Genomic DNA, 22,542 nt, shown 5'->3' with positions numbered 1-22,542 from the left:
AGGCATCGCTTTTTGAAGATGTTCTCGATGCCTGGGAGGCAGGTTTCCATGATGGAGCTGGCTGAGCTGAGTTTACCTCCCTCTGCAGCTTTTCCAGATCCTGTGCACCTCCATAGCAGACAGTCATGTAACCAGTCAGAATGCTGTCCATGGGACTCAGTAAGTGCAGCAGCATCTGTTCACCACAGGGGTAGATGTTTCAGACTGAGATCGTGCATTAGCACAAATCTGCCGAGCTCCATCAACAATATAATTTGTTTTTACTCTTAACTCGATCTGAGTCATTCAAGGCTGACAGGAAAAAAATGATATTTGAACTGAAAGTTGAGTGTGATGGGAAATACACAAGATAGTTGAGATGCATGCCAAAATCAGATAAACATGACGTTACTTTAATAACAGAGCAGGCAGAAAGCATTATATGGAATACTTCTGCAATCACACTCTAAGGATCTGTACTGGAGATTCAATTAATCAGTACATTTTATCAGAATGTTGATCAGTTTGTTATGAGATTATGTAGTCTTACTTTTCTTCAAAGATGCAATATCAAGGAGTAACTTAGGAGATCAAGAAGGGAGTTTTCCCCTGGTAAAGTGCATTGGGCAAGAAAAAAAGACAGGAGGCCCTCTGTTGTGATCCACTATGGATGTTGTGTCCTAGCTATCTATGTTCAGTACACAAGCCAGGGCAATACAATATGGAGAGCAAGTTGTTGGCCATGTAACAAGCTCCCCCCTCCACGCAGCTGATGAACCCAAAGGAACACCAGAGACTGATACAGTTTGGTACCAGTGGTGTCACAGGAGTTGCCAGTCAGTGTTGAACTCAATGTAGGACTGCTTTAGGGACTCCAACTCTGGGCTTTTTTTTCACAAGACCATCAGATATACAGTGGTGCTAGAAAATTTGTGAACCCTGTAGAAGTTTTTCTATTACTGCATAAATCTGACCTAAAATATGATCAGATCTTCACACAAGTCCTAAAACTAGAGAGCCCAATTAAATAAATAACACAAAAGACATTATACTTGTCCATTTATTTATTAAGAAAAATGATCTAATATAACATATATTTGTTGGAAAGAGTATGTGAATCTTTCCTTTTAGTAACTGGTGTGACCCCCTTGTATAGCAATAACTTCAAGCAAACATTTCCAGTAACTGTTGACCAGTCTTACACATCAGTTTGGAGGAGTTTTCCACAGAGAAGACTGCTGCAAAATACTTCACTCGAGGCTTATTCCCGTAGCCTTCCCCACAAGGCAGCGGAGGTTTGAGATCAGAGTTTTCCTTCTAGATGAACTGCCAAGCATAGCTGACAAGTTCCATTTGCCCGAAGCAACAGGTTTTAGAGCACCAGTTCCCTACCTTTGCTCCTTCTCCTGTCAGTAGAAGCATTTCTCTGGGTTTAGTAGCTGAGGCACTTGCCATTTGGAGCATTTAATAGTAGTGGGAACTTATCTCCACTACCTCCCCTGGTTATAACAAGAACATACAGATTATTCAGGAAAAAACACAAGATCGGCAACTGTATACACTGGGTAGTGGAAAGTGGAACTCTTTCTTCTCCGAGAAATGGGTACTAGCTAACTCAGTTAATAACTTTGGGTTTAGTATTGTTGAACTAAGGGATATTGTAGCCAAACTGGTTCTTTGGAGCCGAGATGCAGATAATCCCAAGACATCAATGAATAAAAGAAGGGGCTAAAGGGGTTCTCAACCTGGGGTCCACAGACCCCTTGGTTAATGGTAGAGTCCATGGCATAAAAGCAGTTTGGGAATCCCTGGGCTCGAGGGTTGACTAGTTTATTCTTTGTACAGTCAGTGGCCACTTTATTATGTATAAGGGTGGAACCTGTTGTGGTTGTCTTCTATTGCACTTCAAGGTTCGACATTTTGTGCATTCAGACATGCTCTTCTGCACTCCACTGTTGGAGCGCATGGTTATTTAAGTTACTGTCGCCTTCCTGTCAGCTTGAACCAGCCTGGCCGTTCTCCTCTGACTTCTCATTAACAAGACTCTTTCACCCACAGAACTGCTGCTCACTTTTTTTTTTGTTTGTCACACCATTGACTATTAACTCTGGACACTGTTGTGTGTGAAAATCCCAGGAGATCAGCAGTTTCTGAGATACTCAAACTACCCTGTCTGGCACCAACTATCAATCGTTCCATGGTCAAAGTAACTTGGATCACATTTCTTCCCCATTTTGAATCTCTTGACCATGTCTACATGCTTTTATGTATTGAGTTGCTGTCACATGATTGGCTGATTGGATATTTTAATTAATAAGCAGGTGTACCTAATAAATTGGCTACTGGCTGTATGTTCCAGAATGTGGATTTGTGTATTGCTACCTTTGTTTCAGAAAGGCACGTGGATGACAGAAAAATGGAGGTCTATGTGGGAGGGCCGAGTTAGATTTATCTTGGACTAGGTTAAAAGGCCGGCACAACTGTTGGCTGAAAGGCCTGTTGGATTCAATTGTTTAATTATCTGCGTGTATTTGAAATAGCCTTTATATAGATAAACAGTTTATTATGCCTCTAGTGGCCTTCCAAAGTATAATTCTGGAAGCTTCGTAGCTGCTTTGTTCTGAAGGAGTATTTTCTCATCGGCTGATTTTATTGCAGTATTTGGGCTTTGGTTTCCTACTACTGTCCAAAGATGTACTGGTTGGTAGGATAACTGATTGCGTGATTAGGGTCGGGTTAAATCAGTGGGTTGCCTGGAGGTGCGACTTGAATGGCCTACACTGTGCTATATCCCTTTAAATAAATAAATAAAATTTCTAAGTATTTTCTAATTGGATTATTCTTGCCTAGGGAATTTTACTTACCTCTATGGTATAAAGGTAACTGCATTGTGCCAGCCATCATTTTTTTTCTTTAGCTTTTCTTCAAAGTAATAAGACCCCTATTACTGTCCTGTTTCTGTTTTCTTTGTTGTATTCATTCTTGATAAAGAGTCTTTAAGTGACAAGTTTCATGCCTTGTCTTTGACTTCTGAGATTCGGAATACTCTAGAATCCTAGGTCTGTCTATCCTGTGCTGTACAGTTCTATGTTTCAAGCAAATAAATCAGTGGACCTGACGTATGATGTCATAGTGTTTTGCAGTTTAGAGCAGGCCTTTTGACCCAGTGTTACTAATTACATGAGAAGCTGCAGTGTTTACTGATATGGATCGTAATGACTGATTACTTACTTACTGCCTGTTTACCACTGGCGTAAAAGTCCTCCATCTCTGGCGGTGTTCAGGGTTCCTTCATCGTGTCAATAGCTTCCTCTTGGTTTTCTCTACTGTCACCCACGCAAGTCCCGGGTAGGGAATATGGTCACACTCAAATGTCGAAGGATCGTTCATTGCTGTTCCTATAACAGTTCTGTTTTACCAGTCAGTATTGTTATTCCTGAGCTGAACCCTCAAACCTGGTGGATCACTCTTAGTCTGGCCTCTACCCTTTGACCTGTTTGGCATGGGTGACCCTACCAAGAGCCAAAGCATAAAGCCCTGACTCCAGCCAACATAGCTCTCCGTCATTAAAGCCTGTGAGCCTCCAAACCCAAAGACAAGGTTGTAGTTCTCTTGGAAGACTACTTGTATGAGAAGCTGCAATATTTACTGATGTGGATCATTAATCCTGCTGCAGAATATATACTGGATGCCTTGTGTGGGTTCCCAACCTGGGCTCCACATACCCCTTGTTTAATATATTGGTCCATGGCATAAAGAAGGTTGGAACACCTGCAGTTTAAAGGTTGTTTACACGACACGACAGTGAGTGTTTGCTGTACATTACTGTTTACTGAAACATGTTCTAATTGTGACAGAATCTGTAACGGAATCTGGTGAAGAAGATGATGATGACAACGATGGCTCTTACCTCCATCCAAGTCTTTTTGCTTCCAAAAGTAACTCCAGACTGGAAGAGTTAACGAAGGTGAGTCACTGCGATCTTATCTGATGGATCAACACAACTAAAATATAGTTGACTTTGACTCCGTCTCTGTCTAATTGTTGTTAAGAATAATGCTAATGAATATCATACCTAGGGATTGGACTTGAGTTTGTTTTGCAAAATAGTCAATATCTCCATGAAAGTGAGTCATAGATTGTGTTCACTGGTCAGTTCATGGGATAGAAGACAAAAAATGAGAACTGCATTTGTTTTTCTAGCAGGGAAATAGAACCAGAGGAAGATTAAGTTTGCTCTTGCAGGAAGTAAAGCATACAGTACTGTGCAAAAGCCTTAGTCACATATATAGCTAGATTGCCTAAGACTTTTGCACAGCACTGTATTTGCCAACGTGGAATGGAGAGCGAGTTTGTAATCAGGTGGGAGTGAAGGATGTTGGGAATCGAGAGAGTAGAGCAGTACTGTGGGGTTTGTGACAGGTGGGAGAGAAGGAGTGCCAAGCACAGTAGGCGGAGGGGAGCAGGGTGTAGACACACCCAGCCCTGAGAAACCAGGTCATTTGATTCTAAACAATTGGTTTATTGATCGTTACAGAATGTCTCTCTGGTGCTTTCCACTCCCTTCCCCTTTTCCCAACCATGATTTCCCTCTCCCTGCCCCCTTCCCACTCTCAGTCCACAATAGAGACCCAGATCAGAATCAGGTTTATCATCAGTCACACATGTCATGAAATTTGTGTATTTTTTGTGGCAGCAGTACAGTGCAATACATAAAATTACTACAGTACTGTACAAAAGTCTTGAGCACCCTAGCTGTGTTATATGTGCTTAAAACTTTTGCATAGTACTGTAGCTTTAGCACCCAATGACTGGCCAGAGAACCAGGCCTAATGAAAGATCGAATTCTGTTTTAGCCTCTGAAGGTCATGGATCCGGACCATCCGCTTGCAGCTTTGGTTCGGAAGGTGCAAGCAGATGCCAAAAATGAGCAGAAGCAGCTGGAATCTAACCGCTCTGAGACAGTAGCGACTGTAGAAGGCACTTCAGATTGTAAGTATACAGATAAGCACTCGTAACTCAATACGTGCAAACAAAATCCGATGCCAGATTGAAAGCACGTAATGCATTAGCTCAATGTCTGCTGATGTTTTTCATTCTTGGAGGTATAGTTGATGCTGGTTGTCCTTTAAGAAGCAGGAGATATATATACTTTCTTTGTGAGGAGCATGCAGTGAAGGTACCTCCATATTAACCATAAGACCATGAGATGAGGGAGCAGAATTAGGTCATTTGGTCCATCGAGTCTGCTCCCCAATTTCATCATGCCTCATCCATTTTAGCCCCCTCAGCCCAACCTCCTGCCTTCTCGCCATCACCCTTCATGCCCTGACTAATCAAGAATCTATCAACCTCTGCTTTAAGTATGCCCAATGACCTGGCCTCTGTAGCCATCTGTGGCAATGAATTCCACAGGTTCATTACTCTCCTGCTAAAGGAATTCCTCCCCATATCTGTTCTAAATGGATGCTCTTCTTTTCTGATGCTGTACCCTCTGGTCCTTGACTTCCCCCACCATAGGAAACATCCTCTTCGCATCCACTCTATCTAGGCCTTTCAATATTTAGTAGGTTTCAATAAGATTCCCCTTCATTCTTCTGAATTCCAGTCGTATAGGCTCAGAGGCTCCTCACAAAGAAAGGTTGCAGATGCTGGAAATCCAGAGCAACACGCACAAAATGCTGGAGGAACTCAGCAGGTCATGCAGCACCTTTGGAAATGAATACACATTTGATGTTTTGGGCCAAGATACTTCTTCAAGACTGAGAAGGAAGGGGGTAGATGCCAGAATATCATCATCTTAAAGGACACCGAACATTTAGTCCCCCAGCAGCAACATACCTCCGAGAATGAAAAACATCAGTTGACGTGATACAGGGATTGAGCTAATATATGCCTATTGAACTGTAGGAACAGGGGGCTATTATGCTTGTTGCTTTGATAAAGGAGATCACAGCTAATCTGTGACCATACATCTGTCTTTTTGTCTGTATCCCTTAATACATTTCATCAAATATGTTTTGGTGACAGAAGTTTAAAGGGATTAGCATTATTTGTCACAGGTACATCGAAACATACAGTGAAATACATTTGCGTCAGATACCAACGGAGAATGTGCTGGCAGCGGCCCACAAGTGTTCAAAGTTCAAAGTAAATTTTATTATCAAAGTACATACATGGCACAATATACAACCCTGTGGGCATACTCTGCAAATCTATAGAGTAGTAATTATAATGGGATCAGTGAAAGATCAACCAGAGTGCAGAAGACAACAAACCGTGCAAATGAAAATATAAATAAATTGCAATAAATAATGTGAGATCATGAGATAAAGAGTTCTTTAAAGTGAGATCATTGATTGTGGGAACATCTCAATGGATGGGTAAGTGAGTGAATTATCTCCTTTTGATCAAGAGCCTGATGGTTGAGGGGTAGTAACTGTTTTTGAACCTGGTGGTGTGAGTTCTGAGGCTCCTGATGGCAGCAGTGAGTAAAGAACATTGAGTGGAGGGAATTTCTGATGATGGATGTTGCTTTCCTACGGCATTGTTTCATGTAGGTGCACGGAATGATTGGGAGGGCTTTACCTGTGATGGTCTGGGCCGTATCCACTACTTTTTGTGAGATTTTCCATTCAAAGGCATTGGTATCACTATGCTTCTGAGGCCAGCATAGCATGCACACAACTTACTAACCCTACCCATTACTGTACGTCTTTGGAATGTGGGAGGAAACCAGAGCACCTGGAGGAACCTCATGAGGAGAACGTACAGACAGACAACAGAAGGAATTGAACCCCAATTAGTGATTGGTGGCATTGTGAAGTGTTACACTAACCTCTACACTATATGCCACCCCTGCCATGTTGGATGGTCTATGATGGATAGCGACTAAGATTTTTACCCAAAAGAATGAAAGGATATCTGTAGCAGCCACTTCTAATAAATCAATTGCCATTGCTCCGATCCCCACAGATTGTTATCCTTGTATGATGTGCCTTCCGATCACTCCAATGATAATGTTTCAAAAGTTGAAGAACTGTATTCGATCTTTTATCAGCAACAGGCAAGACATAGCCTTGAAGCAATGAAACTTTAAGCATAATTAAGCGTACTTAAGTGGTCAACAAAAGATATGACATCCGTCGATCCCCAGCTCCAAACTCTCTAGGACAAAGCACGAATATGCGACTTACTCCCGTCGCTTTTACTACCCCTCCCACTCATGTGACTAGTTACCATAATGCACAAAATAAACACGCAACACAGATAGAAAAGAGATGCATGGCTCTGAAAGATATCTGTTCAAGTTAGTATGGCCTGGAAGGGAAATTGAGGTGATGCTTTCACACAGCAACTGTGTCTGCCCTTTTTGGCTGTGAGACACCATGGATTTGGGGAACTGCAACATCGTCAGAAACTTTTGCAAAGTAATGTGTCATAGTGTGTAGTCTGTGGTATGTTAATGGTGATAGTAATGGACATTTATTTGAATAGAGTGGATAGAGATGCTTTAATTTGTCTTGGCAGTTGTTGTCAGTCAGATAAGGAGTGAAGAGGTTACTCAGGTGAAACCCCCTAAGCAGGACAGTAGCGTGGTTAGCGCAATGTTTTACAGTACCAGAGACCTGGGTTCAATTCCCACCGCTGTCTGTAGTGAGTTTGTGTGTTCTCCCTACGACCACATGGGTTTCCTCCCACAGTCCAAAGGTTGTGGTCATTGTACAAAGATCATTGTATATTGTCCTGTGGTTAGGCCAAGGTTAAATTGGGGGTTGCTGGGCAGCGTGGCTCGAAGGGCCAGAATTGCCTAGTCTGTGCTGTATTTCAGTGAGTAAGTAAATATTCAGCTGTTGTAATGCCACAATAAATGTATGTCCAATCCATTTGATTGAAGGCCTGATATCTGCGAGTCCTCAAGGTTAGAGCAATGTCTGTGTGTGAGCGTGGCTGGGTTGGAGGAACAGGATGTGTTGTATCTGGTGGTGTTTTGTTGTACTCGGTGCTCACGATGTGGCCTCCTCTGCAATAGTGAGAACTGATGTAAATTTGGGCATTGCTTCGTCAAGCACCTCTGTGCTATCTGTCAAAAGCAGAACTTCTGAGTGGCCAACCATTTTAATTCCTATCCCATTCCTGTTCCAACAGTCGGTTTGTGGCCTTTTTTTTGCGCCAAGATGAAGCACCTTTAGGGTGGAGGAGCAACACCTTATATTCTATCTGGGTAGCCTCCAAACTGATGGCATGAACATTGATTTCTCCCCTTCTGGGAGCTTTGTTTCCCCTCTTTTTCTACTCCCCCCTCTGGCCTCTAACCTCTTTTCAGCTGTCTGTCTCGTCCCATGGGTTCCCTCCTTCCCTTTCTCCAATGGTCAACTCTCTTCTCCTAGCAGATTCTTTCCTCTCCAGTCCTTCCTTTTCCACCCACCTGCCTTCAGTTATCACTTCCTAGCTTGCCCTCCTTCCCCTCCCCCACCTTTTTATTCTAGCATCTTCTCCCTTCCTTTCCAGTTCTGAAAAATGGTCTCGGCTCGAAACGCCAACTGTTCATTCATTTCCATAGATGCTGCCTGACCTGCTGAATATCTCCAGCATTTTGTGTATGTTGTATTTCACTGTTGTTCTGAATACTGTGAACATTGGTGCTGGCATGTGTGGTGGTACTTGGCAGGCTGTCCCCAGCACATCCTTAAGTTGTCTTGGTTGTTAAAACGCAAACGGTGCACATTTAAATGTACCCTTGTTGAATAAACTCGAACCTGAATTTGAGTCTCTATCCATTGGGAAACACAGGTCAGTGAAAGATTCTGCAGTGCTTTGATTATACGAATGTGCTTATTGCCTTGCACTTGGTGACATGATTGTTATGTGATGCTTAAAAGGTTCAGCCCTGTTGATCACGTCTTGCTCAGTCAAGTACACGTTACTACTTGGGAGAAAAGCTATTGATCAAACTGAAGGTTGTTGGCTTTATATAATAGATGCTGAAAGCTCGACATTCACGTAGACAACTTATTCGTGGTTTCTTTGTGACCTCTTTGGGGAGTGACACATGTAGACCCACTCAATATATTCCTTGCTCTTTGTATGGAAAGAAATTTTTAGCAGGAGTACATTATGCTAGTTATATATGCCAAACACAAAAGATTCTGCAGATGTTGGAAATTCAAAATAACACTCACAAAATGCTGGCAGAACTCAGCAGGTCAGGCAGCGTCTATAGAACTGAACAAACAGTTGTTGTTTTGGGCCAAGACCCTTCTTCAAGTCTGCAAAGGTAGGGGCAAGATGCCAGAGTAAAAAGGTGGGTGGAGGGTGAAGGAGGACAAGTTAGAAGGTGATAGGTGAAGTGAGGTGGAAGGGCTGGAGAAAGACGAATCTGGCAGAAGAGGAGAGTGATCCTTGGTAGAAAGTGAAGGAAGTGGGCACCAGGGGGAGGTGATAGGCAGTTAAGATGCCAGTGTGGGGGAATAAAAGAAGAGGGGAAGGAGAGGGAATTTTTTTTTTACCATAAGAAGAAATCGACATTTTGGGCTGAGACCTTTCATCAGTTCAGCATTGTGTGTGTAGTTGACTATAGCTTAGATATAAATTTCTGTTCTACTAATACTGTATATTTCAATAATATTTTGCAATGTTACCCTCCACTTAAGTTCTAGCAATCTTTTCTCAAAAACTTTGCCTTGTGGCTTCTAACTGCATTTGGTTCAGGGATGTAAGGTCATAAAGTTTGTGAATAGGCCAGTCAGTTTCTTGAGCTATTTCAGCCATTTTGGCAGGCCTGACATTCTGTATGTGTTAGTGGGGTGGAGATGCGTTTCTCCCAGAGGAGGTATGAGACACTCCTTCACTATACTAACCTGGAGGTCACCCTTGAGCAAGGTTTCACAACTGCCTAGTCCCCCCCCCCCCCCACCACAAACAGGGTGATGTGAAGCCATAGGAGCAGGTGGTAGATGGTCGTATGATCAGCTGGTGCATATCACAGTTCCTGTGATAGAACAAACGATATTCATTGTTTACATCCTGTCTTTCCCCTTGATTCTCCTGCTTTCCAGATGCTAATATGACATTGACAGCCTGCACTTCTCCACTTCCCTCACCCACTCCAACCATAGTCCCTCCCTCAACTTACTTCAGTGCAATCCTGACTTTGTCTTCAAATTCACAGACAAGGGCAGTGCCATTGAGGTCTTACACACTACCTTGCATAGGTCAAATAATAGCTCTGACCTACATCCTTATACCCACCATACCAAGACCTCACAAACAAATACCAGGCCACTATCTTCCAGGCAATCACATTAAGAGGCCTCCCATCCACCTTCTCTGACCTGATAGTGCCTATACAGCCCGATTCGTGATCCACAAACAGGGCTGCCCTTCAATTCTGCCTGCACCTAACTCACCGAGCATTTCATCATATCTTGGCTCTATCCTGTCTTTAACACAAGAGAATCTGCAGATGCAGGAAATCCAGAGCAACACACAAAATGTTGTAAGAACTCAGCAGGTCAGGCAACATCAATGCAAATGAATTTGCCCCATCGTTGAAATGTTCCCACAAACAATGGACTCTCTTTCAAATGCACCTCATCTCACGTTCTTGATATTTATTCACTTACTATTTCTTTCTTTTTCTATTTGTAGTTTGTTGTCCTTAGCACTCTGGTTGAATGCCAAAGTTAGGCAGTTTTTCCATTGATTCTGTTATGTTCATTATTCTATAGATATATTGAGTATGCCCACAAGAAAATGAATCTCAGGATTGTTTTAATATAGATAATAAATTTACTTTGAACTTTGAATTTCAAACAGTTGATGTTTTGTGCTGAGACCCTTCATCAGAATTGAAAATGAAGAGGAAAGATGACAGAATAAAAAGGTGGGGAAGGGGAGCTGGCAAGCTGAATAGGTGAAGCTGGATGAGTGGGAAAGGTCGAGGGCCAGAGAAGAAGGAATCTGATAGGAGAGGAGAGTGGACCATAGGATAAGGGGAAGAAGGAGGGGACCCAAGAGGATCTGATAAGCAGGTGAGGAGAAGAGGTCAGAGGCCAGAGTGGGGAATAGAAGAAGGGGGAAAATACTAGAAGGAAAATCCTGCCTCACCCCGTCCCTTCCGGGCTCGCCTCTCGCCCCCTGCCCCATCCTTTCCGGGCTCGCCCCATACCTTCCGGCCTTCATCTGGGATACCTCTCTAGACCGCCATGATTTTGACAGGTTCATCTCCCTGGTCTTAGCTGCCTTATTTGTATCATTGGTGTTCAGTCCTTGTATATCCCATTTATTATCATGAAGATATGGACTCAAGGCCCAGCCAGTTCCCCTTCCAGCTCTTTGGCAGAACTTGGTCTTGTGCAGAACAACTTCCATTTTGATTTGTCACACTTACTACCATCAAAGACATAATCATGTAACATTTGCTTGGGCCTGAGTCACAACTACCTTTTTGTTGGAAGAGTCTTTGTTCCAAATCTACCCTGGCACCTCATTCCACATCTGACTGATCGAACAGACAAGTGAAAGTGCACGTGGTCAATTTGTTTGATCTGTGATTTGTAATATAGATGATTATTTATAAAGCACTTGGGTCAGTATTTAATCTGTGAAATACAGTCAGCCCTCCTTATCCACGAGTTCCGCATGCGCGAATTCCACCAACCGCGAATCGAGAAAACCCAGAAGTGCTCTTCCAGCACTTGTTGCTGGAGCATTATTCACCTTGCATCTCATTCGTACGCTACTTTGTTCCTGTGAAAAAATGGCTCCGAAAAAGCAACTATGTGGTCAAAGCAATTCCTCAAAGGCTAAGAGGGAACGTAAAGTGCTATCTCTCACTGAGAAAGTAGAAATCTTAGATCTTTTGAAAAGTGGCATGTTGCTTTCCGAAGTGGGCCATAAAGTCAGTAAGAACGTATCGAGCATTCGCACAATAAAGCAGAAAGAAGCTGAAATTCGTGGAAGTGTTAGTGCTGCCCCTACAACGGCAAAAGTGGTCTCTCTGGTTCGTGATAAAGTGCTTGCGAAGACTGATAAAGCATTAAGTGTGTGGCTAAAGGACATGTCACAGAAGCAAATCCCTGTCGATGGCCAAATTATATGTGAAAAAGCACTACTGTGATGGGGTTGATGGTTGATGAGAGCGAGAGAAAAGAGTTTAAGGCTAGTAAGGAATGACTGGCTGGCTATGTAAAGCGCTACAGCCTCAAGAACGTAAAGATCACGGTCGTTCGCTGCTCGTGTTGTGAGTGAGGGGAACATGTACAGTTTTTTTTTTTCTTGTCAATATTCCCTAAACATTACAGTATAACAGCTATTTACATAGCATTTACATTGTATTAGGTATTATAAGTAATCTAGAGATGATTTAAAGTATACGGGAGGATGTGCATGGGTTATATGCAAATACTATGCCATTTTATATAAGGGACTTGAGCATCCGTGTATCTTGGTATCTGCGGGAGGTCCCAGAACCAATCCCTCGTGGATAAGGAGGGCTGACTTTATAGTTAATTAACTGTGTTAATGTCATGTGAAGGTAAACTTGAAGGCAGTGGTTGCATGGAGTTTGGACTCTGCATGCACTCTTCTCATTGCCACCATCATTGAGGAGATACAGGAACCTGCACACACACACTCAACATTTTAGGACCAGCTTCTTCCCCTCCACCTTCAGATTTCTGAATTTTCGTTGGGGAAAAAGCTGTAGAAAGTTGTGAACATAGCCAGCTCCATCATGGGCACGATCCTCTCCAGCACTAAGGATGCCATCAAAAGGTGATGCCTCAAAAAGGCGGCATCCATCATTATGGACCCCCATCACCCAGGACATGCCCTCTTATTGTTACCCTCAGGGAGGAGGTGGAGGAGCCTGAAGACACACACTCAATGTTTTAGGATATATATAATATTTCTTATTTTAACTTGTAATTTTTGATACATACTGCTGCCGCAAAACTACATATTTCATGATGTATGCCAGTGATAGCTAAACCTGATTCTGATTCCCTATTGGGTGTGAAGGGAGTCTTAAAAATCAAAGAAAACTGCTGATCTAAAATAAAAACAGAAAGTGCTAGAAAAACTCAGTCAGGGGGCACTTGTGGGAAGAGAGACAGAACCAAGGTTCAAGTCAAAGATTATTTGTCACACTTGTTTGTCTTGTTAGCTTGTGATCGAGAGTGCATGAAAAACACTAGAACTGCGGTGAAAATGAGGCAGCTGCACATAGGGGAGAATAAATTAGTTCCATGATGACTTGCATGATTATCAGGTCCACAAATCACCATTGAAACCTGGCAATTGTAGTACTGTTCCAAAGTCTTAGCTACACATATCTGTAGCTGGGTGCCGAAGACTTTTCAACAGTACTGTATTTGTTAACGTGGAGCAGAGAGAGTTTGTAAGTCTCACAGGAGTGAAGGATGTTGGGAATGATGAGGGTGGAGTGCCATGGGAGGGGAGAGGAGTGCTGGGGTAGGGAGGGTTGGCATGAATGCAGACACACCCAGGCCTAAGACAACAGGCAAGGTTATTTGACTCCAAACAGTTGGTTTATTGATCAATACCTGCACCCTCCCCTCTCCCTTCCTCTTTTCCCATCCATGATTCCCCTCTCCCTGCTCCCTTCCCAGTCTCAGTCCACAATAGGGACCCATATCAGAATCAAGTTTATCATCACACACACACACAAATGAATTATTTTTGTAGCAGCAGCATAGTGCAATACATAAAATTACCACAGTACTGTGCAAAAGTCTTCACCTTAGCTATATATATGTGCCCAAGACTTTTGCACGAACTGTACGATTAGGGGGTGGAATGGTGTTGAGACTCAAAGAACCTTATTATTAAAACTGTGTGTCCAGGCCTGTACTGTTGAGACTCAAAGAACCAGTTATTTTCCATCACATTTGGCGCTGCAGAGCAGGGTCTCATAGGTTTTGGTTGGACACAAGCACAGGGGATAATGTTCTGGAACAAGGGGAAGAAAGCCAGTGCAGGCACCCAGGATAAGATCCCCGGGTGGGCTGATGAAAGGGAGGGATTTGAGAGTCTGGCCAGCATGCTGGCAGACCACGGAAAACCAGTGGACTGGTCTGAGCAGTTAGAGTCCCATGGAGAGAAGCTGGGCCATCATGTGGTCTCCCTCCTGAAGGAATCAGGGTTCCCCAAAGCCAAGGGGAGTCAAAGGGGTGCCTTCTGGTTGTTTGCGTCCCTGCTGAGTTAGAATTACTGATCACCTGCAGCACTTGTGTGGTCAGAAGGACAGGGAAATTGAAGACCTCAGTCAGCGTTGTTGCACGCTGAAGGAAGCAGCACAGGCTGCCCAGGCCCGAGCCAATGACCTTGGAAGTTAGGGGAACTGAACTTGCCTGTCGCCTCATAAAACTTCAGCAGGCCAGGGCAGCCCGTCGGTCTGGCTGGCAGCCGGACCCATTAAAGATTCGAGCCTTAGTCCAGTGTGGCGACAAGCTGGACACATGGCTGGGGGATGGGGACATCTGGCTGGATAGTGACGATGAGGGGGTGCCCGAGGAACCAAGGTCCCACAACCACCCTTCCCCCTTCTCACCCGAGCTCCAACATGCCCGACCCGTCACCACGCGGTCCCAGGTTCACCGCAGGGAGGAAGGGAACGAGGGGGAGACGGCCGGACCTTCCCCTAGTCACTCCGAGACCACGGAGACCCGGGACTTCTCCCCCAAAGAGCTGACCCAGTTGGCGGATCACTACCGCCAACGACCAGGCGAGCACCTCGCCGCCTGGCTGCTCCGGCTGTAGGACAAGGAGGGGGCCCCAACCTCAGCCTCTCCCATCAGGAGGCAAGTGCCCTGGGAAGCCTCTCTGACCAGCAGAGCATAAACAATGCGTTGCGGGCGCCACAAGCAGAAATCTGTGACGGCACAACCCTGTGGGATCGGGTAGTGACCATGGTATGAGCTCGCTATCCCACACTTCTGGAGTGGGATCTACACGGGTGCCCACAATGGGGTACGGTCAGTGAGGGCACCCGGGTTATCAGGGAATGGGCACTGGTCAACAGCATCTATCAAGGTGCCTGTGACCGTAACTTCCTTGAAAACACACGAGTGACTGGTGCCCTAGCGGGATACTTGGTCACTACCGCGCGCCCCGATCTGAAGTCAGTAATCCTGCCCCTCATGGCACCAGCCAGCGGTAGGACCGTACGGGATGCCATCACCCTCCTGGAGGGATTAGAATATATGCAGAGGGGGGCACCTACGCAGGTCCGCAAGACCGAGACAAGGGCCCTAGACACTATCCCTCTCAGATATACACGCAGGCAGCTGTACACGGACCTGCTGCGTGCAGGGGTGGATCGTAACCAGATAGATGGCATCCCCACCCCCAACCTATATGCCCTGTGGAAGGAGCATTGCAGGGGGAAGACTACTTACAAAAAGACCACCCACACCGAGCCACCCTCCGCGCCTCCCCTGCCTGAAACTGTCTCGAAGGCCCTCGAAGCAGAACTCAGACAGCTCGTCAGGCAGGAAATGTCCCACCTCCACCAGCAAAGTGCCTCACCCCCGGCGTGGCAGCCCTCTTCCCCCCTCCCATAGGATGAAGGCCAGGGCCCCCGGCGCATTTGCTCTCTTGCCCTTTCCCGCCTGGGGGACCTGAGGCCACATATACCCATCACAGTACATTGGGGAAAGGGAAACACACAGAGGTGGATGGCGCTTGTCGACACAGGCGCCCAGCACACGATTATCCCAGGCAATCCTGCCTTATGGAGGGGTACAGACATGCAGATAGAGGGATTGGGGGGCTCCCTTTTCCCAGCTAGGGAGGTCACCCTTCGCCTAACCATAGGCAACCATTCCCCCAGATGTGTACAAGTCCTTATTGCCTCCTCCCCGGAATGTATCCTCGGGATCAATGTTTTAAAGGGACAATCACTTGAAACAAACGGGCAAGTTCACCTTCGGCATCGCGTGAGCCACTATTGTCATCGGGGCGGCTAAGTGGGAGCCAATTGTTATTCCCCCTCCTTCCAAGATCATCTGTAACAGTCAGTACAGAGTGCCGGGGGGGGGGGCGCCAAGAAATCACAGACTCCATTCAAGCCCTGTTACAGGAGGGAATTATTAGAACCGCTGCCTCGCCTTTCAATAGCCCCATTTGGCCCGTCCGTAAGAGGAACGGCTCCTGGCGGATGACCGTTGATTATAGGCAATTGAACAAGGCTGCACCCCCCCCCTCGTCGCCACTGTACCTGACATTGTCACCCTTATTGAAGACATCGCAGGCCGTCCCCGTAAACCCTGCTCGCAGCGCCAAATGTTCTTTGAGTCTCAACAGTAGAGGCCTGGACACACACAGTTTTAATAATAAGGAATTTATTTACAAGGGGAAGTCGGGTCAACACAAGCAACTACAATACACAGGAAGCGGTGTGGGGACAGGGTACGGTTACACATATAAAGAACAAGGGAAAAGCACTACAACAGCTATCCCCCTTGACCTTGGATAGCTGCGGCTCCCTTACCAGGACAAATGATAGACCTTCCCAAACATAAATCAATGCACTTACCTCCAATGTGGTGGTCTGTAAGAGAGGGCTAGCCAAGGGCAAGTCTCACCTTTTAAAGCATGGGGCTGGGTGAGATAATCCAATTAAGGTGACCAATAATTTAGGTGTGCATTGATTAGTTGGGAGGGTCCAAATGTTGATTGGCATGTGGTATGTCCTCCGACCAGCCAGGTGGCAGTGCATTTGTCACGTGGCCGGTATCTCTGGATACAAATGGCTAACCTTGTCTATATTTAAGGATAGTGGCTAAGTGAGCTATTGTCACCAGAATTCACATTACAGAATTCTGTCTTTGTTATTTGAAATTGAGAGACATTTTCTGTAAGTAAAACATCAGAATCAGGTTTAATACCACAGGCATATGTTGTGAAATTTTTGTTTTGTGGTGGCAGCAGTACATTGCAATACAAAATAATAAAAACTATAAGTTGCAATAAAATATATATAAAAATTAAATTAAGAAAGTAGTGCAAAAAGAGAGGAAAAAATATTGAAGTCTTGTTTATAGGTTCATGAACCATTCAGAAATCTGTTCATGGAGGAGAAGAGGCTGTCATCCTGAAACGTTGAGTGTGTGTCTTCAGTTTTGTGTACCTCCTCCTCAAGGTTATGTCCTCAGTCATGAGGGTCCTTAATGATGGATGCCACCTTCCTGAAGCATAACCAAATAAATGAGATAGTGTCACAAATCCATTATAATCGTCAACTACAGAGCTGCAGAAAATTGTAAACTCAGCCAGCTCCATCATGGGCACAGACCTCTCCAGCATTGAGGATACCTTCAAAAGGTGATGCCTCAAGGCAGCATTCATCATTAAAGACCCTCACTGTCCAGGGTATACCCTTTTCCCATTGCTGCTATCATGGAGGAGATACAGAAGCTTGAAGATTTTAGGAACAGCCTTCCCCTCTTCCATCAGATTTCTGAATGGTCCTTGAATCCATAAACAATACCTCACTTTTTACACTATTTTTGTATTCCTATTATAATTTAAAAGTAATTTTTTATGTATTGCACTATACTACTGCCACAAACCAACAAATTTCATGACATAGTGTATAATGTCAGTGATAATAAGCCTGATTCTGATTCTAAAACTTGGCATTTCAAGTTTTGAGGCCTGCTTGATTTTAGTTGATGGTATTTATGGAATGATAAAATCGATATGGCACAGAAGGAAACCATTCAGCCATTTCTATTGTTATGTGCCATTAGATATCCATGCATGACCTTCCATGCGTCCATCTCTCTCATTCTCAGTTCCCAAGTCCTGCTCTAAGGCTATTGTTAATAATTAAACTATCAAGTTTTATTTAGAGTCCTACTGGCATGTTGGATTGGTATTGAACTGTATAATTACCAACCACTGTATTTTACAGTGAACTGTATTTGTTCACTTGCCTTTTCAACCATTAGACATTGGAGCAGATTTAGGCCATTTGACCCATCAAGTCTGCTCTGCTATTTCATCATGGCTGATTTGTTATCCCTCTCAACCCCATTTTCCTGTCTTCTCAGTGTAGCTGTTGACACCCATATCAATCAAGAACCTGTCAATGTCCGTTTTAAATATACCCAACAGCTTGGTCTTCACACCTGCAGTAATAAATTCCATAGATTCATCACCCTCTGGATAAAGAAATTCCACCTCATCTTTGTTTAAAGCAAGGGTTCCCAACTTGGGATCCACAGACCACTTGGTTAGTGTTATTGGTCCATTACATAAAGGTTGGGAACCCCTGTTCTAAAGGGATGTCCTTCTATTTTGAGCCTGTCCCTCTGGTCTTAGACTCCCCCCATAATAAGAAATATCCTCTCCACATCCACTGTATTTAGGCCTTTTAATATTCAGTGGGTTTCAATGAAGTAATTCCGTCCCCACCCAATTCTTCTAAACTCTAGCAACTACAGGACCAGCGCCATCAAATGATGCTCCTCATACATTAACCATTTCATTCTTGGGATCACTCTCCTGACTCTTGCCAATACAAGCACATCCTTTCTTAGAAAAGTGTACCAAAACTGTTCACAATACTCTTAAATGTGATCTGACAAATGCCTTATGAAGCCTCAGCATTACATCCTTCCTTTTTATATTTTAGTTCTCTCGATACGAATGCTAACATTGCATTTCCCTTCCTCACTATCATTTATTAATTATCATCAAGGTCACCGAGATCTCTCTTTACTTCGGAGCCCTACAATTCTCATTAGATAATTTAATGGATAATTTCACACTTGCCTACATTATTCTCAGTTTGGCACATCTTTGCCTCCTCACTTAGCACATCCAAATTCCTTTGTGGCATTTTTTTGTGTCCTTGCAATTCAATTTTCTACTATTCTTTGTGTCATCAGCAAACTTAGCAAGCATTTCTTAAATGCTTTTATCTCAGTGATTTATAATAACTTGTAAAGAGTTGGGGCTCCCATTTCGAGCCTGTGGTGCATTTATTACAGCTCGCCAACCAGAAAAAAAAAAGACTTATCCCTATTGCCTGTTTAGATCTCTGTCTCCACCGGTACATTATCTTCCCCACCATTACTTTTATTTTGTGATCTCTGATACCTTCTCTAAATCTAGGTGTTGTACATCCATTGTTTCCTCATTAAATAGAGGACTGGAAAATAAAAGCAATAGTGAAATGTTGAGATTCAGAATCAGGTTTAATATCACAGGTATGAGTCATGAAATTTGTTAACTTTGCAGCAGCAGTACAATGCATCCATGATAATATAGAAAAAACTATGAATTACAGTTTGTGTGTGTGTGTATGTAAGTATGTAAATTATTCCAGAATTGAAAGGCTTGTCATGCGAGGAGCGTTTGATGGCTCTGGGCCTCTACTCACTGGAATTCAGAAGAATAAGAGGTGGCCTCATTGAAATCTTTTGAATGGTGAAAGTGTGATGGAGTGGATGTGGAGAGGATGATGGTGGATGAGTCTAAGACCAGAGACACAGCACAGAGGGGTGTTCATTTAGATCAGAGATGAGGAATTTCTTTAGCCAGAAAGTGGTGTATCTGTGGAATTTGTTGCCACAAGTATATTTAAGGCAGAGGTTGATAGATTCTTGATTAGTTAGGGCATGAAGGGATACGAGGAGAAGGCTGGAGATTAGAGTTGAGAGGGAAATGCATCAGCCATGATGAAATGGTGGAGCAGACTTGATGGGCCAAATGGTTTAATTCTGCTCCTATATCTTATGGTCTTCACTGCCAGCACGTATACTGCTTTGTCACTACACTTCCATCATTGGACTTCCCATTGTTATGCAGTCAACATTTTCATTTAAGTAGATATTCTTGAGGCGCCACTTTAGCAGCATGGGCAGTCAGAATTTGGAGTTCACTTCTGGCCAAGTCTGTAAGGAGTTTATATTGTCTCTCTGTGACCACTTGGGTTTCCTCCGGGTGCTCCGGTTTCCTCACAAGATCCAAAGATGGTGTGATCTGACATTTTCACGGACAGTAGCCACTAGTGTTTTTAATGGTGCAGAAAACAAAAACTGTCCAGTGAGTGGCAGTTCTGTGGGTAAAAATGTGGGAGAATGACAGAAGTCAGAGGAGAATGGCCAGACTGGTTCAAGGTGACGGTAACAAATAATCACGTATTACAACAGTGGTGTGCAGAGGAGCAACTCTGAATACACAACACGTTGATTCTTGAATTGGATAGGCTACAACAGCAGAAGATCACAGCAGGTTCGACTTCTGTACCTAATAAAGCGGCCACTGAATAGATTCTCCTTTTCTGTGACTGAGGAGACAGCAGACAGTGGATTGGATTCATTGCCTTGATTGAGTTAATATTGTTCAATTGGTGAGGATGGATATGTTGCAAGCTAAAATTAATGGGGGCATTCTACTGGAGGAATTGGAGAAAGGTCATCAAGTTGAGTTAGGAGTGAAATGTCCTCATCACATCCAGATGATAAAGTTAACAAATCCCGGTATAATTAATAGTTACTTAAGAATGGAGGTGGCAGGGTGGAGATACGTCTCTCCCAAAGGAGGTGTAATGCACACCTTCCTCTGCTAGCCTGCAGGTCACTCTTGGACAAGTTGTAGCACCTGCTTAACCCCCGGATCATGGTCATGTGAAGCCGTGGGAGCAGGTCAAAAGGGCAGCTGGTGCTTATTACAAGTCCTGGATATGTAACCACCGACACCAAGCAGAAAATCTCTGAAGAGTTTTGATAATGGCTGGTGGGGGTGGGGGAGGGTCACCTGCCTTGTAAAGACACTGCCCAGAAGAAGGCAATGACAAACCACTTCTGTAGAAAACTTTGCCAAGAACAATCATGGTCATGGAAAGAACATGATTAACAACATCATATGACACAGCATGTAACAAACAGACACACTTAAAAATGGAAGTGAGAGAAATCCATCAACAAGTAGTTTGGCCAACAATAGAGTCTGCAGTGCTGCAATTCATTTAAACCCAAGAACTTGAGTGAAACTACAATCAAGCATAATTATTATTAGCGTGGAACAATACTAGCACTTTGGTGTTGGTGCTTTGTTGAGTTTGGCAATGAAGCTTGAGTTTGTGTAGCTGCTCTAGTCTGTGTGTGTGTGGGGTGGCTGCAGACTCTCAGTGGGGACAGGGGAGTTGTCTTGTTTCTGTCGGCACGGCAGCTGTTGCTTTCCACTTGTGTTGAGTGGTCTCCAGGTACACATGATGCTGATCTTCTAAGTTGCTGTGAGCAAGTTTGGTAGTTGGCACTTTAGTAGTTAATCAGTATTGATGAAGTCGTGTAATTTAGTATCAATTATTTCAAAGCTGCATTGAATACTGATAAATGCAGATGTGGTTTGTCAAGTGTGATTTGCTTAATTAAGTTTTCGGGTATTTTTGATAGAATCCAGTTAAACTCTATTTTGACAGCAATTACTTTTCTATCTGTTCTAATAGGAATTGCAACCGTTTAGCATTGCAATGTGATAAACATGAACGTGATTTCATACAACACTGGTTGCATTTTTGAAGAAGTACTCGTCAGCTGTTCTAGTAAAAGGGCTGCTATGAACATAAGTGAAACTTGTTGTCGGTCTGTGTCCTTTTCTGCCATGATGAGGCCACTCTCAGATTGGAGAAGCATATTCCATCTAGGTGGCCTCCAACCTGATGGCTTGAACAATGATTTTTCCAATTTCCAGTAATTTCTCCTCCCCTTCCCCCTCTCTTATTCCCCACTCTGGCCTCTTACCTCTTCCACTCATCGGCATGTCACCTCCCCTTGTGCCCCTCCCTCTTCCCTTTGTCCCATTGTCCACTCTACTCTCCTACCGGATTTCTTTTTCTCCAGCCCTTTGCCTTTCCACCTATCACCTTCCAGCTTCTTACTTCATTTTCCCTCTCCCACCCACCTATCACCTTGTCCTCCTTCCCCTCCCTCCTCCTTATTCTGGCATCTTTCCCCTTTCTAGTTCTGATGAAGTGTTTTGGCCCGAAACACCAACTATTTATTAATTTCTATAGGTGCTGCTTAACCTGTTCAGTTTCTCCAACATTTTGTGTGTGCTACTCCAGATTTCCAACTTCTGCGGAATCTCTTGTGTTTATAAGTGAAAACTGACAATTTCATAATAGCTTTTTTGAAAGATGGTAAAAGTAATTGGACAACAGTCTTCATTATATGATTTTTCTCTTACAGCGTCAGTGACAACCATGTATTATGGATATTACATGATGCCTGATGGTACATATTGCCTCACACCACCACCACCCGGAATAGATGCTGCTGCTTATTATAGCAGCTTACCTTCAGAGATGGCTACACCAACTACGACAGGGGCATCGGCAACTTCAGCATCTGCAACCACACCACCACCACCTCCGGAAGGGGACAGCAATAATATTCAGGGCATCTCTACCGCAACCACAATCAGGTGAGATATTTTAACTTCAACATTTAGCTCCCCTGGTTTTAAAACTGTGTGTAGAAAGGGGTGGCACAGTAGCGTAGTGGTTAGCAGAAACGTTTTACAGTA

The 22,542-nt window shown here is 43.9% G+C and overlaps 1 protein-coding gene across 5 annotated transcripts in view; it reads left to right on the top strand.

Moving 5' to 3' along the window:
- sfswap (splicing factor SWAP) overlaps positions 1 to 22,542 on the top strand; it is a 189,711-nt gene that overhangs the window by 23,128 nt on the left and 144,041 nt on the right. For all 5 annotated transcript variants that reach the window (XR_012099698.1, XM_073051954.1, XM_073051956.1 and 2 more), the window contains exons 6-8: positions 3,837 to 3,946; positions 4,836 to 4,971; positions 22,206 to 22,440. Coding sequence is in view for 4 of the 5 variants with exons in the window: in XM_073051954.1 (XP_072908055.1) it covers positions 3,837 to 3,946; positions 4,836 to 4,971; positions 22,206 to 22,440 (481 nt within the window). In the remaining variant the exon portion in view is untranslated. The remainder of the gene's footprint in view (positions 1 to 3,836; positions 3,947 to 4,835; positions 4,972 to 22,205; positions 22,441 to 22,542) is intronic.

This window comes from Hemitrygon akajei, chromosome 7 (genome assembly GCF_048418815.1).
Source record: "Hemitrygon akajei chromosome 7, sHemAka1.3, whole genome shotgun sequence".
Taxonomy (NCBI): domain Eukaryota; kingdom Metazoa; phylum Chordata; class Chondrichthyes; order Myliobatiformes; family Dasyatidae; genus Hemitrygon; species Hemitrygon akajei.
Note: the sequence above shows the minus strand (reverse complement) of the source record. Positions and strands in the feature narration are given on the sequence as shown.